This window comes from Peromyscus leucopus, chromosome 1, assembly GCF_004664715.2.
Source record: "Peromyscus leucopus breed LL Stock chromosome 1, UCI_PerLeu_2.1, whole genome shotgun sequence".
Taxonomy (NCBI): Eukaryota; Metazoa; Chordata; class Mammalia; order Rodentia; family Cricetidae; genus Peromyscus; species Peromyscus leucopus.
Window position 1 is genome coordinate 51,181,933 of NC_051063.1, and position 22,743 is coordinate 51,204,675.

The window sequence follows — 22,743 nt, forward strand, 5'->3', positions numbered from 1 at the left end:
TCCTGAAGTGAGGAAGTTGCCCATGCTTCTGGTGTTTTTACAGGGATAAAAATGGGGAACCTTATCCTTTCACAAGCTTTGTACCACCACCTGCCTACACTGATCAGCCAGAGCCACCTTGCAGAGCATGCAGGGAGAAGCAAACGGGTCGCCTCCTCTGACTTACACAGAGAGACCAACAATCAACCATCTCGTTCAGCAGTTGCCTCATTGAGACAACATGAGCGTTTGGCTGAAGGGTTAACTCACAAGCCAGAGGGCCTGCCAAGCTTTTCTGAAATCACGGTGGCAGAGGCACATAGGGGTAGAGGTAGAGAGGATCCGGGGGCCACAGAAAAGTGGCACCTGGTTCTGCTTGCCAAAGCGACATAGCAGTTCCATGCCCACGAGCAGTGCGGCCGTGGAGAGGAATGTGCCGAGGCAGCGAGTCTGAGTGCTCTGAATACGCTCAGGAAAGTTGCTGCCTGTCCAGGGAAGGAAGAAAATGCCAAAGAACAGAGAACTGGTAATAGCCTCCCAGGCTGCACGATGTAGGCTGCATGGCCACAGAGCAAAGAATGTAGGGAAGGTTCACACCACGAGAAGCTCATCTCTACTCAATCCAAGGATAAAATGAGAGTATTAGATGGAACTAACACACCCAGACCCCTGCAGTGTTCCCCAAGGGCTGCCTACAGATGCTGACCCTCGGCCTCTCCACTGCCTGTCCAACCATGAAAGAAACCAGCAACCCAGACAACTCCTCTTGTCCTTCAATTTTTCCAAGTGAAATATTTATGTTCCAAGTGAAGATTTTGTTTATATCTACATAGTTTTCTACCATATCCTCAACACTCTGTCAGCCATTTAATCAGTTCTAGACCCACTTCACGTGAAGACTTTTTCTATGAAGAAATATTTACGTTGCTAAGAGCTAGCGCTCCCCATCAGCACAGACCAGGCATCGTTCCCCTTCACTCTCAGACCCTGATTTCATTATTGCAGTCTCCCTAAGCTCTGTGGTACAGAGTATGGACTGAAAGGAGACATGCTCTAGAGAGGGACCTGGTGTCTTTGCTGAGTAGGCCACTAGATAGGGTTACCTTTTCCTTTCTCTCTCCCAGCCTTACTTATGAACCATGCCATGTATGCTAACTCTTGTCTCCAGATGATAGACTTGCTACGAATGAAATCAAGAACAGTTTCCCATCCTATTTAGCAAAGGCTGTAATGAAGTTCATTGCAGGTAGGGAACTTCCAGGCAGGTTTTGTTATGTTTCTAGTGTGAAGCAGCAACCTCGAAGCTCAGAACAAGGAAATAGATATCTAGGAGGAAGGAGCGCAGTATTTCAGATACCAGGAAAGTTGTCTAGGCTTTGGAAGGTGGACACAGACCAGTGGCTGGCCAGCTATTTGCCTGGGAGGTAGTGAGAAAGAAAAGAAACCAAGCCAAATGCAATGCAAAACAGGGAATGAGCACCCTGCTCCTCACCTCAGCATCAAATCAGCATGTCTGTTGGCTTTTAATACTCTTTGCACAGAATGCTCAAATATATTGTTATTATTTAAAATGGATGCGTAAAGTTATATATGCATTTATTGTGTATATGTTTAGAAGTATACATACTGTGGCATGGTTAATCCTAGCTAATTAAAATGTGTATTACCTCAAAACGTGATCAAAGCTTTCTCATCTTAAAGAATACTGTACTGGAATGGGTTAAATACGTCATTAGCATTCTGGTAGCATTATCCTGTAGTTAATCAACAGAATATTATATCTCTGCCCATATCACTCTTGGAATGGGAACTCAGGAGCCCAGACTCAGCTACTCTTATGGCTCCCATCTCCAGTTCTTTTAATCCTGGCTAAGACAGCGGCCTTGGATACTTTCTTCCGGTCATAAGCCAGGCCCAGGGCAGCCATGCAGTCAATGAAGAACGTGGTGAGGTTGATGTGCCAGCGGTACTCACTGGCAGAGTAGTCATAGGGGAAGGCGTGGTGGTAGTTGTGGAAGCCCTCGCCTGGAACAGAAGCGTGGAGAGCAGTTAGGGGGCTCGGTGATGGCTGCTTCCTCTTTGCAGACCTCTTAACCTGTTGTACACCTCGAACCTTGAAGAATCCCACTGTTGAGTGAACAGATGAACCCATAGTCTTGTATTCTAAAGTGAACAGGTGCCCTCAGAGGCATCTCAGGAAAGCAGCTGACAGGCTCTGCTCACACATGCCTATTTACAGCCTTTGTCAGAGCAGGTTTCTATCATAAGATAAGGAGTCAAGAGAGAAGCTGGGTCTGTGGGAACAGATTTTACAGTGCGAAGAAGTATCAGAGCAACAAGAAAGAGATCCAGGCCCAAGAACTTGCAGGGTCTGTGCATAAGTGCCTGTTTAGGAGGGAGAACGAGGAGGCAAGGGGACTCTCGGGCATAGTCCTCCAAAGCTAAGTAGACAGCACACCTTCCCACAGTGTCCATCTCTGTAAGAACAGGGTATGTTCTAACAGGAGGGGCAGCTGCTGCCAAAAGGAAAAAAAAAAAAAAAAGAAAGAAAGCCTAGCCAGTGACAAGAGACCCCTCCACCCATGCCCTCACCCCAGACTGCTGGCTCATAGTGGGCTGCTGTCTGAGTCAGGGAAGTGCTGAGAAAACAAACACTTTGATAAAAGATTCTGACCGTTCCTGAGAATAACATTTTGATAGAAGGAAAAAAAAATTTTTTGGACTCAGGAGGGCTTCTGCAGAGGCTGATGTGTTTACCTGCTCTAGGCAGAACTCTTCCTTCTCAACGGATTCCAAAAATACAGAACCCAGAAGACCCAAACACCCTCTTCTGGCCACATCAGGCACTGCATGCAGGTGGTGCACAGCCACACAGGCAGGCAAACCACCCCCCACAGGAAATAAAAATACAATTTCAAGAAAAAAATATTTTTTTTTAAAGATTGCTAGTTTTACATACTTTCATAAGGAAGTTCCGAGTGCATACTTCCCAGGCATCCGTGTCTTGACATTTAACATGAAATCCCATAGTGACAAAGGAGGGAAAAGAGATGAACAGGTAGCAACCAGAGCGGCAAGAGATAGCCCAGAAATGCTCCAGGGACTGATGAGAGAACACAAGCATGTGACCTGAGGAAGTAATTTAAGGAGAGATGCGAGTGATAGGAAGCTGCAGGTGGAGAGCAGGGTAAGATGAGAAGAGGCTTGGAGCAGTGAATAGCAGCCGGACAAAGGGAGATGTTGGCAGCCATTTGGAACTGAGGGTCACAAGGAAGGCTCGCTGTTAGAGCACAGGACACACCCGACTCAGTTCAGAGTCTTCTTTTCTATGGAAACATCAGATTTGGATAGAATAGGGTTCATTTCAAAATCGGGAGCAGCATACAAAATTCTAACAGGTGCCTAAGGAGGGTGGAGACACATAGAACCCAAAAAGAAACAGGGAGAAAAGCTTTGAATCAAGTTAAAGGTACTAGGGAGTGATAGGCACGGATCTGTGAGCAAAGCAGTCTCTGGCTGTCAACAGATGAGCAATAACTCTGCCCACTGACGAGAGGAGGGCACTGTGTCCTCACAGGGAAAACTAACTTCCGGCTTCCGTCCCTGGGAAAGCAGGGCAGGGAAGACAAAGAGACGCTCTCTCTGATCTGCAGTCGGGACTGGGATCTGCAGAGAGGAATGCACTCAGGAACAGTCAACATCAATCAGATCATGCACAAGGAACTTCTCCAAAACCCGACTCCACCAGGGACACTGAGGAGTCCTCAGTACGGAATAGCCAGGAGCAAAAGAACAAGGGGTGGGGGCAGTGGTAGGAAGAGGAGACAGGAGAGAGAGTCTGCCGTGCGTCATCACACAACAGTGCAGGGTCCGCGGTGGAGAGAGAAATACAAGTGTGGCGACCTGAAGATCACTGAACCACATCACCATTCTCCTACCCTGTACACCGCAAGGTCATACATGCACTGCTAGGCAATGGGCTACCCTGGTGACTGTGGCAGTCTTTATGCACATCCTGGGCTACCAAGAGCCACAGACCTGCCCGGGGACTAGAAGAGGGAAACTCAGAGGCTCATTTAGGCAGCACTTAGAAATTGTTTTACAACCTCTAAGTAAAAGCAGAGTTACTTTTACATAAGAGTTGTCGCTTGCCCAACTCTCACACGGGTTTTCCTGATACGCTCCTCCCCAACCCCCAGTTTTATAGTGGAAACACCGAACTACCCAGTACCCATAAAACAGGTCATTCTGGTTCCCCTGGCTCCTAGACAAATACCCCAAGCAGCAGGCCCCTCGATATGGACATGCTGAGGATTAGTGACTTACCCACGGCACCCAGGGAAACCAGGATATTCTCTCGCGATTCAATGTTCTTGTCGTAGGGCGATATCCATAGAGGTGAGCGGCACTGTTCACCAGCCAGGTGGCATTGAGCACCAAAGTGTATCGCAATAAGGTGCTGACGAACAAGCTGTTCACGAAAGTTTCACCCCAGTAATACCAGGGCACCAGTGTGGGCAGGATGAAGCACATGAGCAGGAGGCCAGGCTTGTAGTATCTACATGGAGAGTCACACACTGAGTGTGGGGAGAGGACTCTCACACCTACACAAACCGTCCTTTCTAATTAGGCAGGGTTGTGTCATTTTTTATGCCGAGGATGGGACAGATTAACAGCAAGAGGAGGAGGCATAAAGTCTTGAGCACAGGGTTATCTGGTTTTTTTTTTTTTTTTTTTTTTTTTTTTTAGATTAAAGATCCAGGGAGATGCCAATATTCTAGGATCACCTTCCTGGGTATAGTATGTCTCCTATCATATCTTTTCCTGACTACAAATCCATTACTTTTTTCCCAGGAGCATAAGGTCACGCTGGCCAGACAGATCAGAGTCCATCACGACCTCACCAGCCATTTCCATTGCCAGGCTGTGGTCATCAGCCTCCCAGCTCCTTTTTCTGGCCTGTTGTGGCCTTTGGCAGCTTACGGCAAGTGCCTGCATTCATTCCCTGCTATCACCCTGTAGATCTTTGCTCTGCTTTCCCTCCAGGGTCACATCACCCTTGGTCATCTGCAGGTCTCTGTCCTTCTGGAGGCCCTGTCCCTCCCATTCTCCATTCCCTACAAAGCAGGCCACCGGCATGCAGGCGGACGGACAGACAGCCCTCAGCCGCTGTGTCTAGTACTTCTGCCTCACTGACATTGCCTCAGCCTAGTTTCGTTCCATTGTGGCCACTGCTTCCTTGGCTCACGACCTCCCCGCTGTCTAACCTGTGACCCTGCCCATCACCTCCCTGGACCCACGATTATCTTCACCTGTCTTGAAAGTGGCTTCTCCAAAGCCCACCTGACTGTGCCCCACGCTGCCAGAGAATGCTTGAGTTGTTACCCCAAACCGGCTGAATTAATATTCCTTCTGCACCTGTCCTTGTCCCATTCCGGTCAGATGCTACATTTTACAGAGAAGGACTACTTCAGGAGCATGCTTCACACTCTGCTGTACTGTCCCTTCCCACCACACTGACAGAGCCTCTGTCTTTGGCCGGATGCTGATGCTAAGGGGCCCCTCCACTGTATATCCACTGAGGTGTATTTCCTCCCTGTACTTAGTCAGGGTAAACACAGTATTGTTCTGCCTTATGTGCTGATAATTGAGGCTCATTCCTTCAGCTCCAAATAGGCTGAAAATTCCTTGAAGGTAAACACTCAGCTGTGTGTACCAGACTAGGACTGATGTTCTAGTTCTTGGTTTATTAAGATGGGTTGGGAAGAAACAGAGCAACAGATTATGGCTGTGAGTCTGTTGAATGCTGAATTGGAGATTCATTTTTTTTTCCAGAGCTGAGGACTGAACCCAGGGCCGTGGGCTTGCTAGGCAAGCGCTCTATCACTGAGCTAAATCCCCAACCCTGAGATGAAATGATTTTAAACTTAACATTCCAGTCAATCACCCAGTTATTATTTTATAAACCCTAAGAGGAAAGGTGGAATCCCCAAGTTCCACGTCCTTCCAGCTCCATCCCTACCCCCACCTCACTCACCTCCTCTGGAACATGACCAGCTTCTCAGCTTTGAGGTCAGACATGTCCAGTTTTCCACCCTTCTCTTTGACAGCCGGGTGTTTGCGCACAAGCAGCCAGCCGATGTGAGAGAAGAAAAAGCCACGCCGGGAATTGTGAGGGTCGGCGTGTGTTTCTGAGAACTTGTGGTGGGCGCGGTGATCTCGGGCCCATTCATACACATCATTCTGGAGGGACAGGAAAGAGGACCCCAGTACTGAGAAGAGATGCCTTCCTGGGGGAATCCAGTGCTCAGATATCTCCAAGGGCCCAGGACTCTCAGTCCAACTCACAAAGCCCGTAAGACTCTAGCTCCAAAGGAGGCCTGGGGTGGGGGGTGCTGTTCTTTTGTACACTTGTCCCTGAAGCTTATTTGGCAAGTCCCCAGAGCACACTGAAGGTTGTGCGTGGGGGAGAAGGAAAGCCACGCATAGCGCTCACAAAGAACACTGCAGCTCTTGAAGAAAGGAATGTGGGGACGTGGGGGCTGAGATCCGGAGGCAGGTGGCCTTGGATCCCAGGGAGTCACTCTGGGGAAAGAAAGATGCAGGGAACGTCACCCTGATGCTTTCACAAGTGACAGCCCACCTAACCTAGTTAGAAGCCAGCGTGTAACTAATGAGCGTGAGCACATTTCCCCAGGACCTCTAAGTTTTGTCTCGGACATGTGGGAAACCCTTCACATAACCCCGTTTTTCTCTTGTAAGCCCCACACCGTAAGTCACCCAGTGCCCACTGTTTCTCCCCCAACCCTCCTCATCTGCTATAAACCAACTTCAGTACCTGCTCTAGCCAACCAGCAGCCTCAGCTAGAACTAGGTTGGTCAGTTCAACCTTCCAGACTCAGTTCCTCAACTGCAAAGTGCAATAATTGGCTTGGAGTGGTAGCACACACCTTTAATCCCAGTACAGGGGAAGGCAGAGGCCAGCCTGGTCTACATAGTGAATTCCAGGCCAACCATTGCTACACAGTGAGATCCTATCTCAAACAAAAACAAAAACAAAAACCAGTGTTATAAAAATAATATCCACCAATATGCCTGTGAGGGCTTCATGGCTTAACTAATGCCAAGTGCTTAGCAATGCCTGGCACACGGACTATGCAGCATGGCCCTTTAGGCAGACAGCCCACAGCAAATAGACGGTGCAATACCACAGTGGCCCTGAAATCAAAAGTGACCCAACCTGGATGCCTTTCCCCTTTGCCTCTCACTTATCTTCCCAATAACCGAAGCACTGAACCTGTAAGCCCTGAAAACCAAAAAGGGCAATCGATGGTGGTCCTAATAATTCTTCTTTAGATGCTGATCCCCCACTGCCCACCCAGATCACCCTTGGGATAGAGACGCAGTAACAGCACAGCTTCTCACCTGGAAAGCCATGGTGTTGGCAATGATGAGGAAGAGCCTCAGGGGCAGCCGAGCCTTGTAAGTTCGGTGGCTCCACAGGCGATGCGCCCCGGCCGTGATGCCCAAGGCACTAATGACATAGTATATAATTCCTGTAAGACAAGACAGTGAGGGAGTCACCAACAGGCAAATTTCAACAGTAGAAGAAGACAAGGAGGCTTCCCTGATGCCAGTGTTTGTCTTTGGGGTTTGGGCTAAGGATCTGTTTCCCACTGGACCCTAAGAATCCCTTGGTCTCTGACGCCTAAGTAACTTTTGCCCCTTAAATGGGCAGCACTGAAAAACTCTTCCAGCAGAGCTCAGGACCACGAGCAGGAGTGTTGGGAACACTGAACAGTTATCGAATCCCGAATCCCCAAGTTGTAGGGGACATTCAAGTGACCCAGCTGATAGAGTTACAATTGAATGAGAAGGAACGTGGCCACATAAGACAGTCCTGAAAAGTCATGTTTTGCAGTATCCTAAGCTTTGCCAGTGACAAGATTTTCATATTCACTACATACTTTGAACAGAGTGAGTGTCACGAATACTGTACTTTATCTGGGTGTGGTGGTGCATGCCTTTATACCAGCACTCCAGTAGATCCCAAGTTCAAGGCCAGCCTGGTCTACAGATTCCAGAACACCCAAGGCTACACAGAGAAACCCTGTTTCAAAAACAAACAAAACAAAACCCATAAAGCCCCTATACTTAAAGGAAATAAGATCCCAAGAGAGGTTAGGTATAATCAGGGTCATCCAACTAGCAAAACCAGGAGCCCGACATCAGAACATTTTCCTGCTTCATCATCTTGTAGGCCTGCAGGCTTAGAAGGTACTAAATTTGATCTCCAACAGGGAAAGCGATACTATAGGTACCCAGCTCTTCTCTGGCCAGCGCTAGAATGCTGGGGTAGAGTCCTTGGTAGATATTGTCCTAGGGAGCAGCGGCAACAGTGGATCCTCAGAGGCCCCTGACCTTAGTTGCAGTGGAGAGAGACTACACACTGTACAAACTGTCCATGTCCTTCTGTGCAGAGATAGCAATTTCCTAAGCAGCTTCCTGCACACCCCCATTTTCCTCTTACAAAATACTTGCAAGCCATAGAGTCTGTCCAAGGTAAAGCTCTAGCCACATTCTCTCAGAGCTGGGATTGGAGTACCAGATGCTTGCTATTCACGGTTGGTCATGTGGCAATCTGACTGCCCTGTGTACAGATCTGACCACACTGTAGCAGAGCGTCCGGAGAACGCTGGCAGTCAACAGGAAGAGAGAAAAGGTGTGTGGCAACATAGAAGCCCTCAAGGAAGCATCCATGTTGGTTTTATGTGATAGATGGCCCAGGCCGTCTAGACCACGTATGACACCATCTAAACAAGGGAATTGGGACAAGAACCCAGGCACTCTGAAACATTCTACCCAGACTTCTCAATGCGTCCAGGGAAATGGCTTAAGGCACTTAGAACCCTCCCCATCCCCTATGGACTACTGTGTCCACCCAGTGGTAAATGAACAGCTTAAGAGTTGTCTTAAACTGGGTGGCGGAGGCACATGCCTTTAATCCAGCACTTGGGAGGCAGAGCCAGGCGGATCTCTGTGAGTTCGAGGCCAGCCTGGTCTACAGATCGAGATCCAGGACAGGCACCAAAACTACAGAAAAACCCTGTCTCGAAAAAAAACAGAAACAAAAAAGAAAAGAAAAGAAAAGTTGCCTTAAGAGGGCTGAAGCCCTGGCAGTGGTGGCACTTGCCTTTAGCAACTCGGGAGGCAGACAGGCGGATCTCTGAGTTTGAGGCCAGCCTGGTCTACAGAGCGAGTTCTAGGACAGCCAGGGACTTGGTCTTGTGGGGGTTGGGCTGGAGCTAGATTGGTGGCTCACGCCTTTAATCCCAGCACTTGGGAGGCAGAGGCAGGCTGATCTCTGTGAGTTCAAGGCCCAAGGCCAGCCAGGGCTACAGCTAAGCCCTGACCCTCCTACCCCCCAAAATGGAAATGTGTGTGTGTATGGGGGAGGGAGAAGCAGACTCTTCGGCTCTGAGTGTTAGCAGAGATCTCTTCAGAACTGGTCCTCTTGCAGAGTTTGTGAAGAGAATAAAGAGGCTCTGGAAAGCCCCGCCTCAAGAGAAAGGCTGGGAGGCGGCACAGCTAACACCGGAACGTGACCTTCCCAGTCCTGGCAAGGCATTGCTGCCCTACTTGGTACTTGGAAAAACTGTGGTCTCGTGAAAGCGGATCCTCTCGGATGTAGGGCATTTGGAGAAGGTCTAAGACAAAGTGCCCAAGACCAGATCTAAGTGCTCTGAGGACCTAAGGGGCCTAGGGCAGGGTCTTTCACACCCTTACCCTCTGAGTGAGCGGCCACAAGTACTCACACCTGACACGCTCCAGAGAAACCTCCCATGTCTCAGAGAAGAACCCCTACCTCACTGTCTCAGCAGTCGGCCCCGCTCCCCTTCCTGAGGTTTCATAGATGAAAACACACGTAATGTACACAGGTATCCTAGAGGTGGCTTTGCCATCTGCCTACACCCAGTGAATCCCTGAGGGGCTAATTTAGGCCTGACGCTGATGGAGGGTCTATTCTCTGCCATGGAGGGGTCAACAGGGCTGGAGGACTGGCATTTTGGGTCCTTGGCATTTATGGTCTCAGGGGACAGAGCAGGCGCAGGCTGGATAAGGGAGTGGAGTGAATGTGGACCTTACTCCATTCTTTCAATATCTTGTTGATTGGCACGTGCTGCTGCTCCCTGGACAATGACCTGGAGCAGCTGAGCCACACACCTGTACACTTGGGTGTTGTAGAAACCTACAGCTCCGTCCTCTAGGGCAAAACAGCTTGGTCTGGTCAGGGTTGAGGTCAGAATAGTTGTGTAAATACCTCTTTAGTCTTTTTTTTTTTTTTTTTCTTTTCAAGGACCTCTCCAGCACAGAGGCTCTGTTCCTGCTCTGGCGGACCAGTGGCCCACAGGCCCCAGGTCTAGCCCTGAATCCTATGCCTCCCAGGTAGGGCGCGTTTCTCCGGAGTCAGACGGAGCTGGGATAAGCAGCCAAATAAGTGACTCACACAGAAAATCTTGTTCAGAAAAAGTTGCTTCTCTGCTCAGGTAGACCCTTCCAAGGCCCCTGCATGGGGACCCCAGAATTCATGGTAAGGGACGTTCAGTCCACAAGGCTCTGCTCCAGGAACCCAGAGAAAAGGTCAGAAAATCTGGACAGAGGGGCCACTTCCTTGGGTCAGAGGCTACCTCATTAAAGAGCAAAGAGAATCTAAGGTATTGGCCCAAGACAAGAGGAGCTGCTCACCGAAGATCCAGGTGTAGACCTTGCAGGAGGGAACCAGTGTGATCCATACAGGGCCCCCAAGTGCAGCAGAGCCATGAGGATGATGTTTCTCCAGACGTACTCCAGCTTGGGCGGGGGCCCCTCCTCATCCTGGTAGCTGGGGTCATGTATGTCTTCTTTCATTTCAGGACGGATGTCTTCTTCCAGGTACAGAGGCAACGTCTTCTGCTTCTCTCGTCCATTCTGCGGGCTTCCGGAGGGAGGCGCTGTGATGGTGGTGGTGGTCGCATAGGAGCTGGAGATCTGCCAGGAAAAGTGCAGTCAGGGGGGCAGATCTGTGGAGGACTTCGGGGGTCGCTACCACTTTCCTCACACTAGCGCAGCAAAAGGCACAGCAAAGGCACAGACCCTGCTCCAGAGCTCAGGTTGCATGAGGGCGAGATGTACTCTGAGATAGAGCAGAAGTTTCCAGAAACTGTACAGATTTGCTGCGGGGGTGCGGGGGACCTCAAGGTGAAGGGCCAGTAGGAAATAAGAGTGGACCATTCACACCCCAGTAACACACAAAGGGAGCCCCGTGTGAATATACAAGTATCGGCACGACTGGCTTTTCTTGGCTTTAAAGCTTAAGACACGAAAAGTTGAGACTCAGCTGCCCAAACTACAATCCACACCTCTCAAACGACTGGTCGCACTAGAATTCGAGAAAGCCAAGTAGTCCGAGGAACTCTCAACTCTCTCTCCTCCGCGGACCCAGTCACCTAGACGCCCGGTCCGCGTGGCCGACGCGCAGGGCGGGGGCTGCTTCTGCGAGCTCACCTCTTGGAGCATGTGGGCAGGCATCGTGGCTGTCGGCAGCTGGCCTCACTTTCCCAGCGCCGAGACCGAGCGTGGACGTCGGTTCCGGAGCCCGCTGGTGCCAGCGATTGGCCGAACTGCGCTCGGAAACCTCCGCTGCTGTCCGGCGGGATGGGTGTTCAGCCCGACCTGGCTGTGCGTAGATCTCCCGGGCTGGGAATTTAAAGGGTAGAGCAGGCGATGGGATGACCGTGTTTAGTATTTCCTCAGACCCCTTTTATCCGCTGCCAGCAAGGGCCAAAGTGCGCAGAGCTAGCTAGCCAAGGAAGCCAAGCGAGGAGGTGAGAGAGGGAGGGACTAAGGAGGGGGAAAGAAAGCCAAGTAGATTCCGGAGCAAACCTCCGAGGCGCCGAGATGCTAAAGGCATCCACACCGCGCTGCTCCAACCCCCTGCCTCGGGGCAAATGCTAATGCGCCTCCTGCGAAGATTGTCTCGTCATTGGCCAAAGAGAATTTGGTGCCACCTCGTCCAGCCTTTTCCATTGGCTCGGCGCAATCTGCTGTTCCCTCGGCCACTAGCTCCTCGCTCTCCCTCCCTTTTTTTCTCCTTATCCTCTTTGCGGTGGGCTGATGGGTGACTTTCCTTTAAGAGGAGGATAACTTAGTCCTCTGTAGGGGTTGTGTACATGCCTAGGACCGTCTCCTGGCGCTAAGCGAATGGGTCACCGGGGAAATTGCCATGGGAGAAGTGAGGAACTCCTGGTGGCTACCGCACTCACAAGTCGGCCCAACTTCTCCGTCCACCCCCACTTCCACACTCGTGCAAAGAGGAAACTGGCCTCCACCCGGGAGACGACTGGGGCGGGGGAGTGCGATCCGCCCCTGGATGTCTAGCGCCCAGGGCTCTGACGCCGGGAAACAAAGGTCTATCCCGCCCGCCAGCACCGGGATGCTAACTTCAGACAGCTGCGATCTTGGGTGCTGGGAGCTCGCACGCAGAGATACAGCACTGCGCTCACTCATTGGTCGTTCTCTTCAGGGGACCGCCTCTGCCGGGAGCCGGAGCCCAATCCTAGTCCCACCTACGGGAGCGGGACGCTTGAGAGAGATTCTTTGATCCTCGGGTTGGAATTGGGGGGTCTTCCAGGGAAATGGACTAACGAGGTGTATTCACACAGATATATTCACTCTGCAACAAGTCAAAAGGATTTGCATGTGCAGTAAGAACAGCAAACAGGTCTTCAGCGATTCCCTAACTAAGCACAAGAATCATGTTGAACCCACACTGTGACCCTGAGCAGCGGGTACCCCTTGGTGATGATGATGACTGTTTTTTTGTTTGTTTGTTTGTTTGTTTGTTTTAAGTCAGGATCTCTGTAGCTCTGGACAGACAGTAGCTCTGACTGTCTGTCCAGAGCTCACTATGTACACCAAGCTGGCCTCCAGCTCACAGAGATCTGCCTGTGTCTGCCCCTTGAATGCTGGATTAAAGGCGTGTGCCACCACCACACCCAGCCCTTGGTCTTTTAAAAGAGGAAGTGAGACAGAGATGAAGTTACCGGTGGCCATGCTTAGCAAGTTTGTGGTGGAGCTAGGAACTGAGTGGAGAATGCTCAGCTGCCTCAACAAACTATCTTAAAAGTCAGGCTCCACCTGTCGTGGGGTTGCATGCCTTTAGTCCCAGCACTCAAGGGCAGAGGCAGGCGGATCTTTGAGTTCTAGGCAGCCTTGTTTTTTGTTTTTCCTTTTCCAGACATGGCTTCTCTATGTAGCTCACTGCCTTGGAATTCTGTTTGTAGTCTAGACTGGCCTCAAATTCAGAGATTCACCTGCCTCTGCCTTCTGAGTGCTGGGTTTATAGACATACACCACCAAGCTAGTTTATATAGTGAGTAGTATAGACCCGCCTGACAACAGCAGGCAGGCTCCCCTGGGAACTGTCCCCACCCCATCACCTAGGTCTGGGGATATTACCTGAACCAAACTGCCGAAAAGGCAGGGGCAGGCCCACCAAGACAACGTGCAGTATAGGAGCCGGATATCTCTCTCCAAAAGCAGGCTGCCATGCTGGACAGGAAGTTTTGGGAGCTTGGAAAAAGGCGAGGGAGAGCTGATTTCATGTTGATGAAGCCAGAGGGGACTGACTTACCCCTTGCACTAATGATAATATGCCTGTAACTGTTGACACCCGCTACAAATCTCAGGAGCTCCCAATTGAGCGCAAACTAAGACTGCATGAGAGGAAAAATACTGTGGGAAAATACAAGAGCTGGTATCAGGAATTACAGGTCAGTGATAAGTTAGAAGGTACAAATAGATGGGATTTATTTATAGTATATATTTTAAAGGTTTACTTTTTTATTTTTTTGTTTTTTTTTTTTTTTGAGACAGGGTTTCTCTGTGTAGCTTTGGAGCCTATCCTGGAACTTGCTCTGTAGACCAGGCTGGCCTTGAATTCACAAGAGATCCGCCTGCTCTGCCTCCCGAGTGCTGGGATTAAAGGGTGTGCCACCATGCCTGGCCAAGGTTTATTTTTATGTTCAATTATATGTGTCTCTGTGTGGGTTACATGTGCGCCCAGAGGAGTGAGATTCCCTGGAGCTGGAGTTGCAGGTGGTTGTGAGCTGTCCGACATGTGTGCTGGGAACTGAACTCTGGTCCTCGGCCAGAGCAATAGGGCCTTTTAACCAGTGAGTCATCATTTCTCCAGCTTCTTTACAATATCACTTACAATCATGGCATACTCCTCTAACCCCAGCACTCAGGAGGCAGAAGCGGATAGATCTCTGAGTCCCAGGCCAGCCAGAGTTACATAGTGAGGCCCTTTCTCTAAATAAATAAAATACAATAAATCGGCTGTTGGTTGTTGGTGGTTTATGCCTTTAATCCTAGCACAGATCTCTGAGTTCAAAGCCAGCCTGCTCTACAGAGCAAGTTCTAGGGCAGCCAGGGGTGTACAGAGAAACCCTGTCCCTCTCTCAAAACAAACAAACAAACAACAATATATATTTCATATATATATAATTTCATATATGTATATGTAATTCATATGTATATATAAAATTTATATATATATATATATATATATATATATATATATATACTTTTTTTTATAGATGAGTGGAAGTACAAAATAAGCTTGAAAGAGAGCCAGGCATTAGAACTTTCCTGTAGGTACTATGATGGTTTTGAAATTCCAAGAAACTGAAAGGAGGACAAGAAAAAAAAAGTCAGGCCCTACTTAGCCATCTTCAGTAAACAAGCAGATAATAAAGAATTCATAGAGAGGGGGCCACTCACTGGGTCCTTCTCAAGTGGTCTGAGTGCATTTATTCAGACAAGACCGGACATACTCCGGGCAGGTCTGGGAAAGCATCTCCTGGGGTTCTGCCATTGCTCTGGGTGCCCGGACCCCACAAAGCACATGGTGACTCGATTGACCCAGAGGGGAATTTTGAAGAGGATGGTGTTGGACATCCATCCCTCACGCACACCCTTGAAAAACTGTCACTACTGTTGAAATGAATTGGACTGGTACATGATCTAGAGCCAAATGGTGTTTCTATTTCACTCACCAGTCCATCCTCCTTTCTTGACATTAAAAAAAAACCCTGGACGGCCCTCATTGCTGGAAAAGAACTGTCTTCAGCTGATCACGTGAGACTATTTCATTCTATTTCTCTAACTAGGAAATTAGTTCCCTTAGAGCAGAGATCACCTCCCTTCGGAGGCTCTAGGCATAATAGGCCTCCAATGGCAGTTGCCAGAGTTGGCATTCTGACTTGGATTATGTATTTGCTTCATCATAAGAGAGCAAACTGTCCCAACAATTATGAAAGGGAAAAATTATCAGTCTCTTTAAAGGGCTTGTATAGATTGGCAAAAAACTCAAAATGGTTAAAAGTGAAGGGACTAAATAGTCACTCATGATAGAAGAATTATAATCTACAAATAATCAAAAAATTCGACTTTATTAATTATTAAAAAGTATCAAATGATACAATTTATTATTATTATTAAAGACCTGACAATATCCAATATTGGGAAAAATAAGATGAGTTTTCCATTTTGTTTTATTTTTGCCATGTAGACCAAACTGGCCCTGAACTCACGGAGATCAGCTTGCTGCCTCCTCTCCCTGACCCCCCCACCCCGTGTTTGGATTAAGGGCGTGCACCACCACACCTGTTTGAAGATTTGCTGTTAGTTTTAATTGAGTGAGTTGTGCATGCATGTGTGTGCAAGCTCACCTGTGGAGGTCAGAAGACAACTAACTCATGGGAGCTGACTCTCTCCTACCACCATATGGGGCTTGGGAATCAAACTCAGGTCATTAGCGTTAGCAGAAAATGCCATTACCACTGAGCCTTCTTGCCAGCCCATCAGAGAGATGTTTTATAAGTAATTTTTCTTCATGGTACTGGAGAATCAAATCTAGGGTCTCCTCCCCTATCCTAGGCAAGTGCTCTACCACTGAGCTACATCCCAGCCCATTGAATTGTCACACACGCATATGCAATAAACATTTCAGAGCTGTGCAATATATGTGCTATAGCTATGTCAGAAATAGTTTACATTGTCATTTATATTATCCAGGGCTTGCTTTTTAGTACAAATAATGTTGCGTTTGTAAATTAGTTTGTTTCTGCCACCAGCAGCTTTAAAATACTCATCTCAGGCCCAAAGAAGGGCCTCAGTTGACAGAGCATCTGCTTAACACGCACAGAGTACTACACTTAGTACTCAGTACCCACCACCACCTGGACCAGACAGCATGAATGCACGCGTGTGCACACGCAATAAATTTAAATAACAACACTATCTATCCGAGCCAGGCATGGTAGTGCGCACCTGCAACTCCAGCACTTGGGAAATAGAGGCAGGAGGATTAGAAGTTCAAGGTTGACTTCAGCAAGGTGAAGAGTTCGAGGCCAGCCCAACATACAGAAGACCTTATCTCAAATAAAACGAAACAGTCTCTGGTGACCCTGAAGTGTGTTCACATCGTGACAGAATTCACAAGCAGGATAGGAACATATATTTTTAGCTAATCTCAACAAAGTTGAACCATGTTGTAGGAAGGAATGGAAAAATAAGAAGTTGTTCTGAAATGTACCAGATTCCAGCCTAACTTTGGGCAATTTCTTCTGTGAACTTTGATTTCCTCAGCTGGAAGACAGAGCCTTCTTGCCAGCTGGAAGATGGAGACTATTCATTAGGAAAGGTTGCTTGAGCTATTTAAAATTGTATTGAGAAAGTTAGAGTTGGCATTATTACATTCCATCCAGGCCCCTGAATTCTGGATTCAAAGCACTGTGAGTTTACTGAATGCCATCCTCCAGCCTCAGTTCTCATTCCTGCTCCACACAGCTTATGCCATTACCAAGCTACACACACACATAGCAGTGTCTGCATTTGATTTTAGCCCCAGGTGAAACCACCATGACTCCTACTCATGTCTAAGGGCCATCTTCTCTTTTCCCAGCTTTTCCTCACTCGGCTCTGTCAAAATACACTCACTGCTATGTATACACACAGGAGAAATGATCAGATGTTCATACCGCAGAAGTACAGGCACATAAGTGTTCATAGCAGCCGAAACTGGAAACAAGGAAAAACCTCTCTCCACTGACTAAAGTGTGGGTAAGGAAAGGACAAGGGTGCTCTCTCCACACTGTTTTAAAGATTAAAGGTTTTGTTTTGAGATAGGGTCTCACTATATATCTCTGGCTGGCCTGGACCTCACTAATATGCCAGACTATCCTCCAACTCAGTGCTGCCTGCCTCTGCTCCCCAAGTGTCTGAATGCTGGACTGAAAGGCATGGGCCACCGAGCACAGCCGGCATTGAAGATTCTTTTCATGGGCTGCAGAGATGGCTCAACAGTGAAGAGCGCTGGCACTCTCCCAGGACCCTGGCTTGGATTCCCAGCACCCACATGGCTGGGAATCCAAACATGACAATGACAAACATCTGTTACTCCAGTTCCAGGGGATCCAGTGTTCTCTCTGGCTTCCTCAGGCACCAAGACACACATAATACACAGAATATATGCAAGCAAAATAACCATATACATAAAATTAAAAAAAAAAAAAACATTTCCAGGGAGATGTATGGAGATGATTTTCAAGCCTCCAGGTCCTTGGATAATGCCAGCCACTCACAGCAGTCGGAGCTGGGATATGGTAGAGATTCAGCAGCCCACAGAACAAAGAAATAGCCTTATACATTTATAGACCTCACGGGAGATCTTTGAGCTCAGGGGGTAGAGAGCTCTGAGCTTAGCAGATTACTGAAGGTACCAAACAGGGTATAAGGCTATACTTGTTTTTTTAAGGATTTATTTATTGTTATTTTATGTGTATGGGTGTTTTGACTACATGTATATCTGTGCAACACGTGTGTGCAGTGCCCTCAGAAGCCATAAAAGAGCACCAGGTTCCCTGGACTTGAGTTACAAATTATTGTAAGCCTCCTTGTGGGTGCTGAGAACCAAACCTAAGTCCTCTTAACCACTGGGCCATCTCTCCAGTCCCAAGGTCTTGATGTAAGAAGCTAATCCTGGGCCAGGTGTGGTGGTGCATGCCTTAATCCCAGCACTCAAGGGGCAGAGTTCAATGCCAGCCTGGTCTGCAATCTACAGAGTGGGACCCTGTAAAAGCTAACTCTGTTGTTCCAGCCTACCTCAGGGCAGCATGAGTTAGGACTTTAACAGTTTAGGGAAAGTACTAGATGTAAGGTGTGGTCAATCCCTTCTACCAGGTGGCCTCCTTGATCCAACACCCACAAGAGAATATTATTGGAAAAGAAAAAAAGTACATGCTATAACATAAATGAAAACAGAAATAGAATGCCCAGTGAAAACAGCCGTTTGCCAGAGACTGGACATTGCACGGATCTGTTAATGTAAAATGTCCGAGCAGCTAAACCTCTACCTTCATTATTGTTGTTGTAATTTTTAATCGCATTTACTTGCTCACTTGCTCATATATTTATTTACTTGTGTGTGTGTGTGCACACAGGTGCCCTGGGGCACTCATGGAGGCTAGAGGCCAACCCACGGGAGTCGGTTCTCTTCTCATACCTTGTAGGTCCAGGGATTGAACTCAGATCGCAGATCAGGCTTGACAGCCAATGTCACCCACTGGCCCTGTTATTGTTATTATTTTAAGTCTACTTTTTATTTTTGAAACAGGGTCTTGTGCACTCTGGCTGGCTATGAACTCCTTCTATAACCAAGGAAGACTTCAAACTTCCGGTTCTCTCTCTTCCATCCCCCGGCGCGGGCCACCATTCCTGGTTTGTGCCTCGCTAAGAACCAACGGAGGACTCGGTGCGTGTTGGGCAAGCACTCTGTCAACTGAGGCACAGCCTCAGCCCTCTAGAGAGCCTCACACTCACCTAGAACTCATTATTGTAGCCTGGACTGAATTTGATCTCATGGCAATCCTCCTGCCTCAGCTTCTCTAGTATTTGGATTATAGGCATGATCTACCAACTCTGGCTCAGAATAAAAAAAAAAAAAATAAAGAGCAGAACGCAGAATACTGATTGGAGGGTAGTGGAGTGGAGAGGTTGGTGACTAAGAAATGCAGGGCATCTTTGGGGGTGGGTAATGACAACATTTTAAAATGGACTGTTGTGATTAAATTAGTGAATATGCTAGATACCACTGAAGCTGTGTGCCTTTGATGGGTAGAGTTATGCCACGTAGAAACTGCGTCTTTAAAATACTTCCTTTCAGTCCATGTCACTTCAGCCACTGCAGATGCCAAGGCTAAGTGTCCCTTTGTTCAATAAACAAGCACATTGAGACTTGTTATGCAACCAGCCCCACGGATCTCCCCATCCACACCGAGCATGGCCTCATGGTACTGGGACAACAGGTCAGAGCTGTAGAAACTGCCCTCATCACCCCGGCCCTCTCGGGCTTTCTTGTGGCAGAGGGCACAGGGGGAGGCAGAGGCAGAAGCCGGCGCTGCTCCGGACAGGGTCAGTCCCGGGCATTTGGGGGTGGGGTGGGCAGAAGAAGGGAATAGAGGCCTCTGGAGCTGTGGGCTTTTCCCTGTTCAGTGGTCCAAGCTAAACCCAAGAAGCAGACACCTGAGAGAGGAGGTGTAAGAGGGCTTCATCTCCCAGGCAACCGGCAGGAGGCTTCTGTACAAGATGGGAAGAAATAAGCCATGGGGGCCTGTGCCTGGAGCACCCATTCAGCCTTTGCCCCAGGTTGGGGGACCTTCAGCAGGTCCCATCTGTCGGAAACTTCTGCATCTCCAGCAGACGGAGCTCAGCGTGGGCGTCCCAGCCTCTGGTGTCACAGACTCCCGGGTAACGACACAGGTCAGAGCAGCCTGGGAGAAGCAGGAAGACTCCATGGAGTATGGCGGCGTGAAATCCCAAAGAGCCACTGGAGTTAGGACAGGAACAAGGGACGAGTCCAGCACAGGGGAGGATGGAATGCGACACTGCACACCGCACCCAGACCACTGACACCCTCACACAGACACACATGCCGGCAAAACACTGGTGCACATAAATAAAAATAAACCAACAGCAACGACAAAAGAACCCTGGCCCAGGCCCTGGGCTAGAGAGCACCGTCTTTCACTTGGTGGCCCTAGTGAGGAGGAGGCCAACGAACTTGTCCAAGCCCGTGGTTGCCAGTCATTTGTTTGTCCACAGGGCATAAGGAAGCTGTCCCCAACACCCCTCTCACTTCCATCCTTCTCTCTCTTCTCCTCTGTTCAGCACAGTGTGTGTGTGTGTGTGTGTGTGTGTGTGTGTGTGTGTGTGTGTGTGTGTATCCTGTACATAGACATGTTTGCAGCATTGGTTTGCGGGCTAGGAGTGACCCCGGCTAGGCCGTCACCACCTATCTCTGGGCTCTGGTCTAGCTCTGTAGACCACAGTGAGTGTGACTGGGACAACTAATGTCTCCGGAGCAGAGTGTGTGATCAAGGGCTGACAGCCTGTGCTGCTGAGACCTGGGAACAAAGGTCTCAGAAGAGGGCCACTGCTATCATCCTCAGTGGTGGCCTCACCCTCTCTGCCCAGGCCCCAGGTCACTCCCTCCCTCCTGTGCAGACCTGCCTGAGATCCTCCCCGACTGCAGAGCCAGCCTGAGCTGTGTGTGAGCCTTCCATGTGGACAGACACAGAGAACAGGTCGACCCAGGCTCTGGGCCTCCAGTGACAAATCAATCCATGGGAAGGAATGTCCTTGCCCTGTCTTAGTTTTGGGGACAAAGCCGAGACCTAAGAGGGGGCTTTTGTGCCCCTCTGTCTTTGTGGATAGAGAGAGGTGTCCCCATTGGTTTCTTGTAGTAATCCAAAGTTGACCATTTTGAATTCTGAACCAGTACCCTCTTCCCTCTTGGGTGCAAGAAACAGATTCAGTCTTTCCTGCCCCCCTCCTACCGGGCGGTTCTTACCACCTCTACCCCTTTTCCCTCCCCACATGCCTCCAGGTGCCTTTCCAGTCTTCACACAACCTAAGCTGCCACAGGAGCGTGGGTAGCCCATGGTCCCCACCTTGCCTCATCCTGAAGTAACCTTGTCCTACTGATGTCACTCTTGGTTGGCACTGACATGGCACAGAACAGGCCACAGCAGGGCTGTGAGGTCCAGAGGGCAGCTGGCATGACCAACCCCAGCGTCTACTGAGCATTTCCCAGCCAAGAGTCCGTGATTCTCCTATGCCATCCTCTGTGCCAAGGTAACTATCGGGAGCCTGAGCATCGACTGAGCCTCCTCTGTGCCCAGCAGAAATCCAACGCTCTGCTCTGTGCAGAGGAACCGAGCCAAGCTTCTGCACCTCGGGGGAGCACACAGATTTCTAAGAGACGGGACAAAGCACAAGCGTGCGCACGCGCATGCACGCACACACACACACACACACACACACACACACACACACACACACACACTGCTCCACAGGCCAGTACCTGATGATACAGGACAGAGTTTAGGGAATGGGGAGAGAGGCCTTCTCAACAGAGGAACCCTAAAATTGGACAGGGCAAGAAAAAGGCTTGAGGTGGAGCGATGGAGCAGCATCTTAAAGTTGTGGACTGTGCTAGAGCTCTGGGAATCTGGTAAAATTACCTACATGTTTTAAGCCTCAGAAAAGTCACAGGGGCTGGGGATGGTGGGGCAGGAAGAACCTAAATCTGATAACGTATGCAGGGACTTGGCACATTTTGCTCGATACATGGTTCTTTCCAACCACAGAACAGACTTGCTAAGTACAGTTGAAAATAATCACCAGGCCCTGCTTCTCTTGGTCTGTGGATGCACTCCAGGCAGACACCTTGTCCAGATCCCAAGTAAAGGGCAGTCTGAAAGCCCCCTCAGGCTAACTACAGGTGTCTTCCACTCTTCTTTCAACCGTTTGCTTCCTTCTCTCTCCTTGCCCAAGATGAGGAAAGGGAAACCCCACCCCGCCCTCAGCTTTGTCTTTGGAATCCGAGGCACAAGGGATGGGGAATGTAAACCCCGATGGTACTTCCAGGCCTGCCAGGCTGTTACCCACCAGGGTCTGGCTAGATCCCTTTCCAACCCTGGATTACTTCCTGCTCTCTTCCAGGGGACTCTGGATTTTGCGATGTTGTTTGCCCCAGACAGGCTCTTGCAGTCTCTGGTTTCTGTTAAAGCAGTGAAAGGTTTTGAGTTTGGAGTTCAGGGAGACACTGAGGCAAACTGTCCTTTGGGGTAAAGAGATTCATGAGGAGAGTTACTGACGCACAGACAGACAGACAGACAGCAGCACGGTGGAGGCTCCAGTGTGAGTTCAGGCCCAAGGCCACAGGTAGACAGAGAGTATATCAAAGGGCTATGTTGAGAGTTCAGGCTTGTGTGGCGCAGAATGTGTCCCTTTCTATAGGTCACAGGAGGGGGAGGGGAGGCATCATATCGTGTGGTTGATGAGTAGCCTACAGCTCGGAGCAGCCAGGCTGTCCCAGTCCTGGGCAATTAGGAGATGAGGAGGGAATTCCTGTGTAGGAATGTGTAACTTCCAGGATGTGGGGAGAAAAGGGTGTCATTGACTTAATGTGTACCCATCATACAGTGGGGGATGTGACACCTTCTGAAGCTCTCTGATGTCCTGGAGAATGGCAGCCTAAGATCTGTAAGCTTCCTTGAGAAAGTGAGAATGATAGGCACCGGGGAGTGGCTGTTAGCGGCTTAGAGATTCATAGACAGGCTCTCCGGCGGGCAGGGGTGGGGTGGGGCGGGGCTGACC

At 49.3% G+C, this 22,743-nt stretch overlaps 1 protein-coding gene across 1 annotated transcript; it reads right to left on the minus strand.

Moving 5' to 3' along the window:
- Positions 1 to 1,558: 1,558 nt before the first annotated feature.
- Positions 1,559 to 11,940, minus strand: LOC114706443 (acyl-CoA desaturase 1-like). Its single transcript, XM_037207152.1, is given in 8 exon segments — positions 1,559 to 2,004; positions 4,306 to 4,365; positions 4,368 to 4,537; positions 6,017 to 6,222; positions 7,405 to 7,535; positions 10,726 to 10,767; positions 10,770 to 11,007; positions 11,524 to 11,940. Coding segments are annotated over 8 exon segments (1,071 nt in total). The 5' UTR covers positions 11,548 to 11,940; the 3' UTR covers positions 1,559 to 1,804.
- Between the last annotated feature and the right edge of the window lie 10,803 nt (positions 11,941 to 22,743).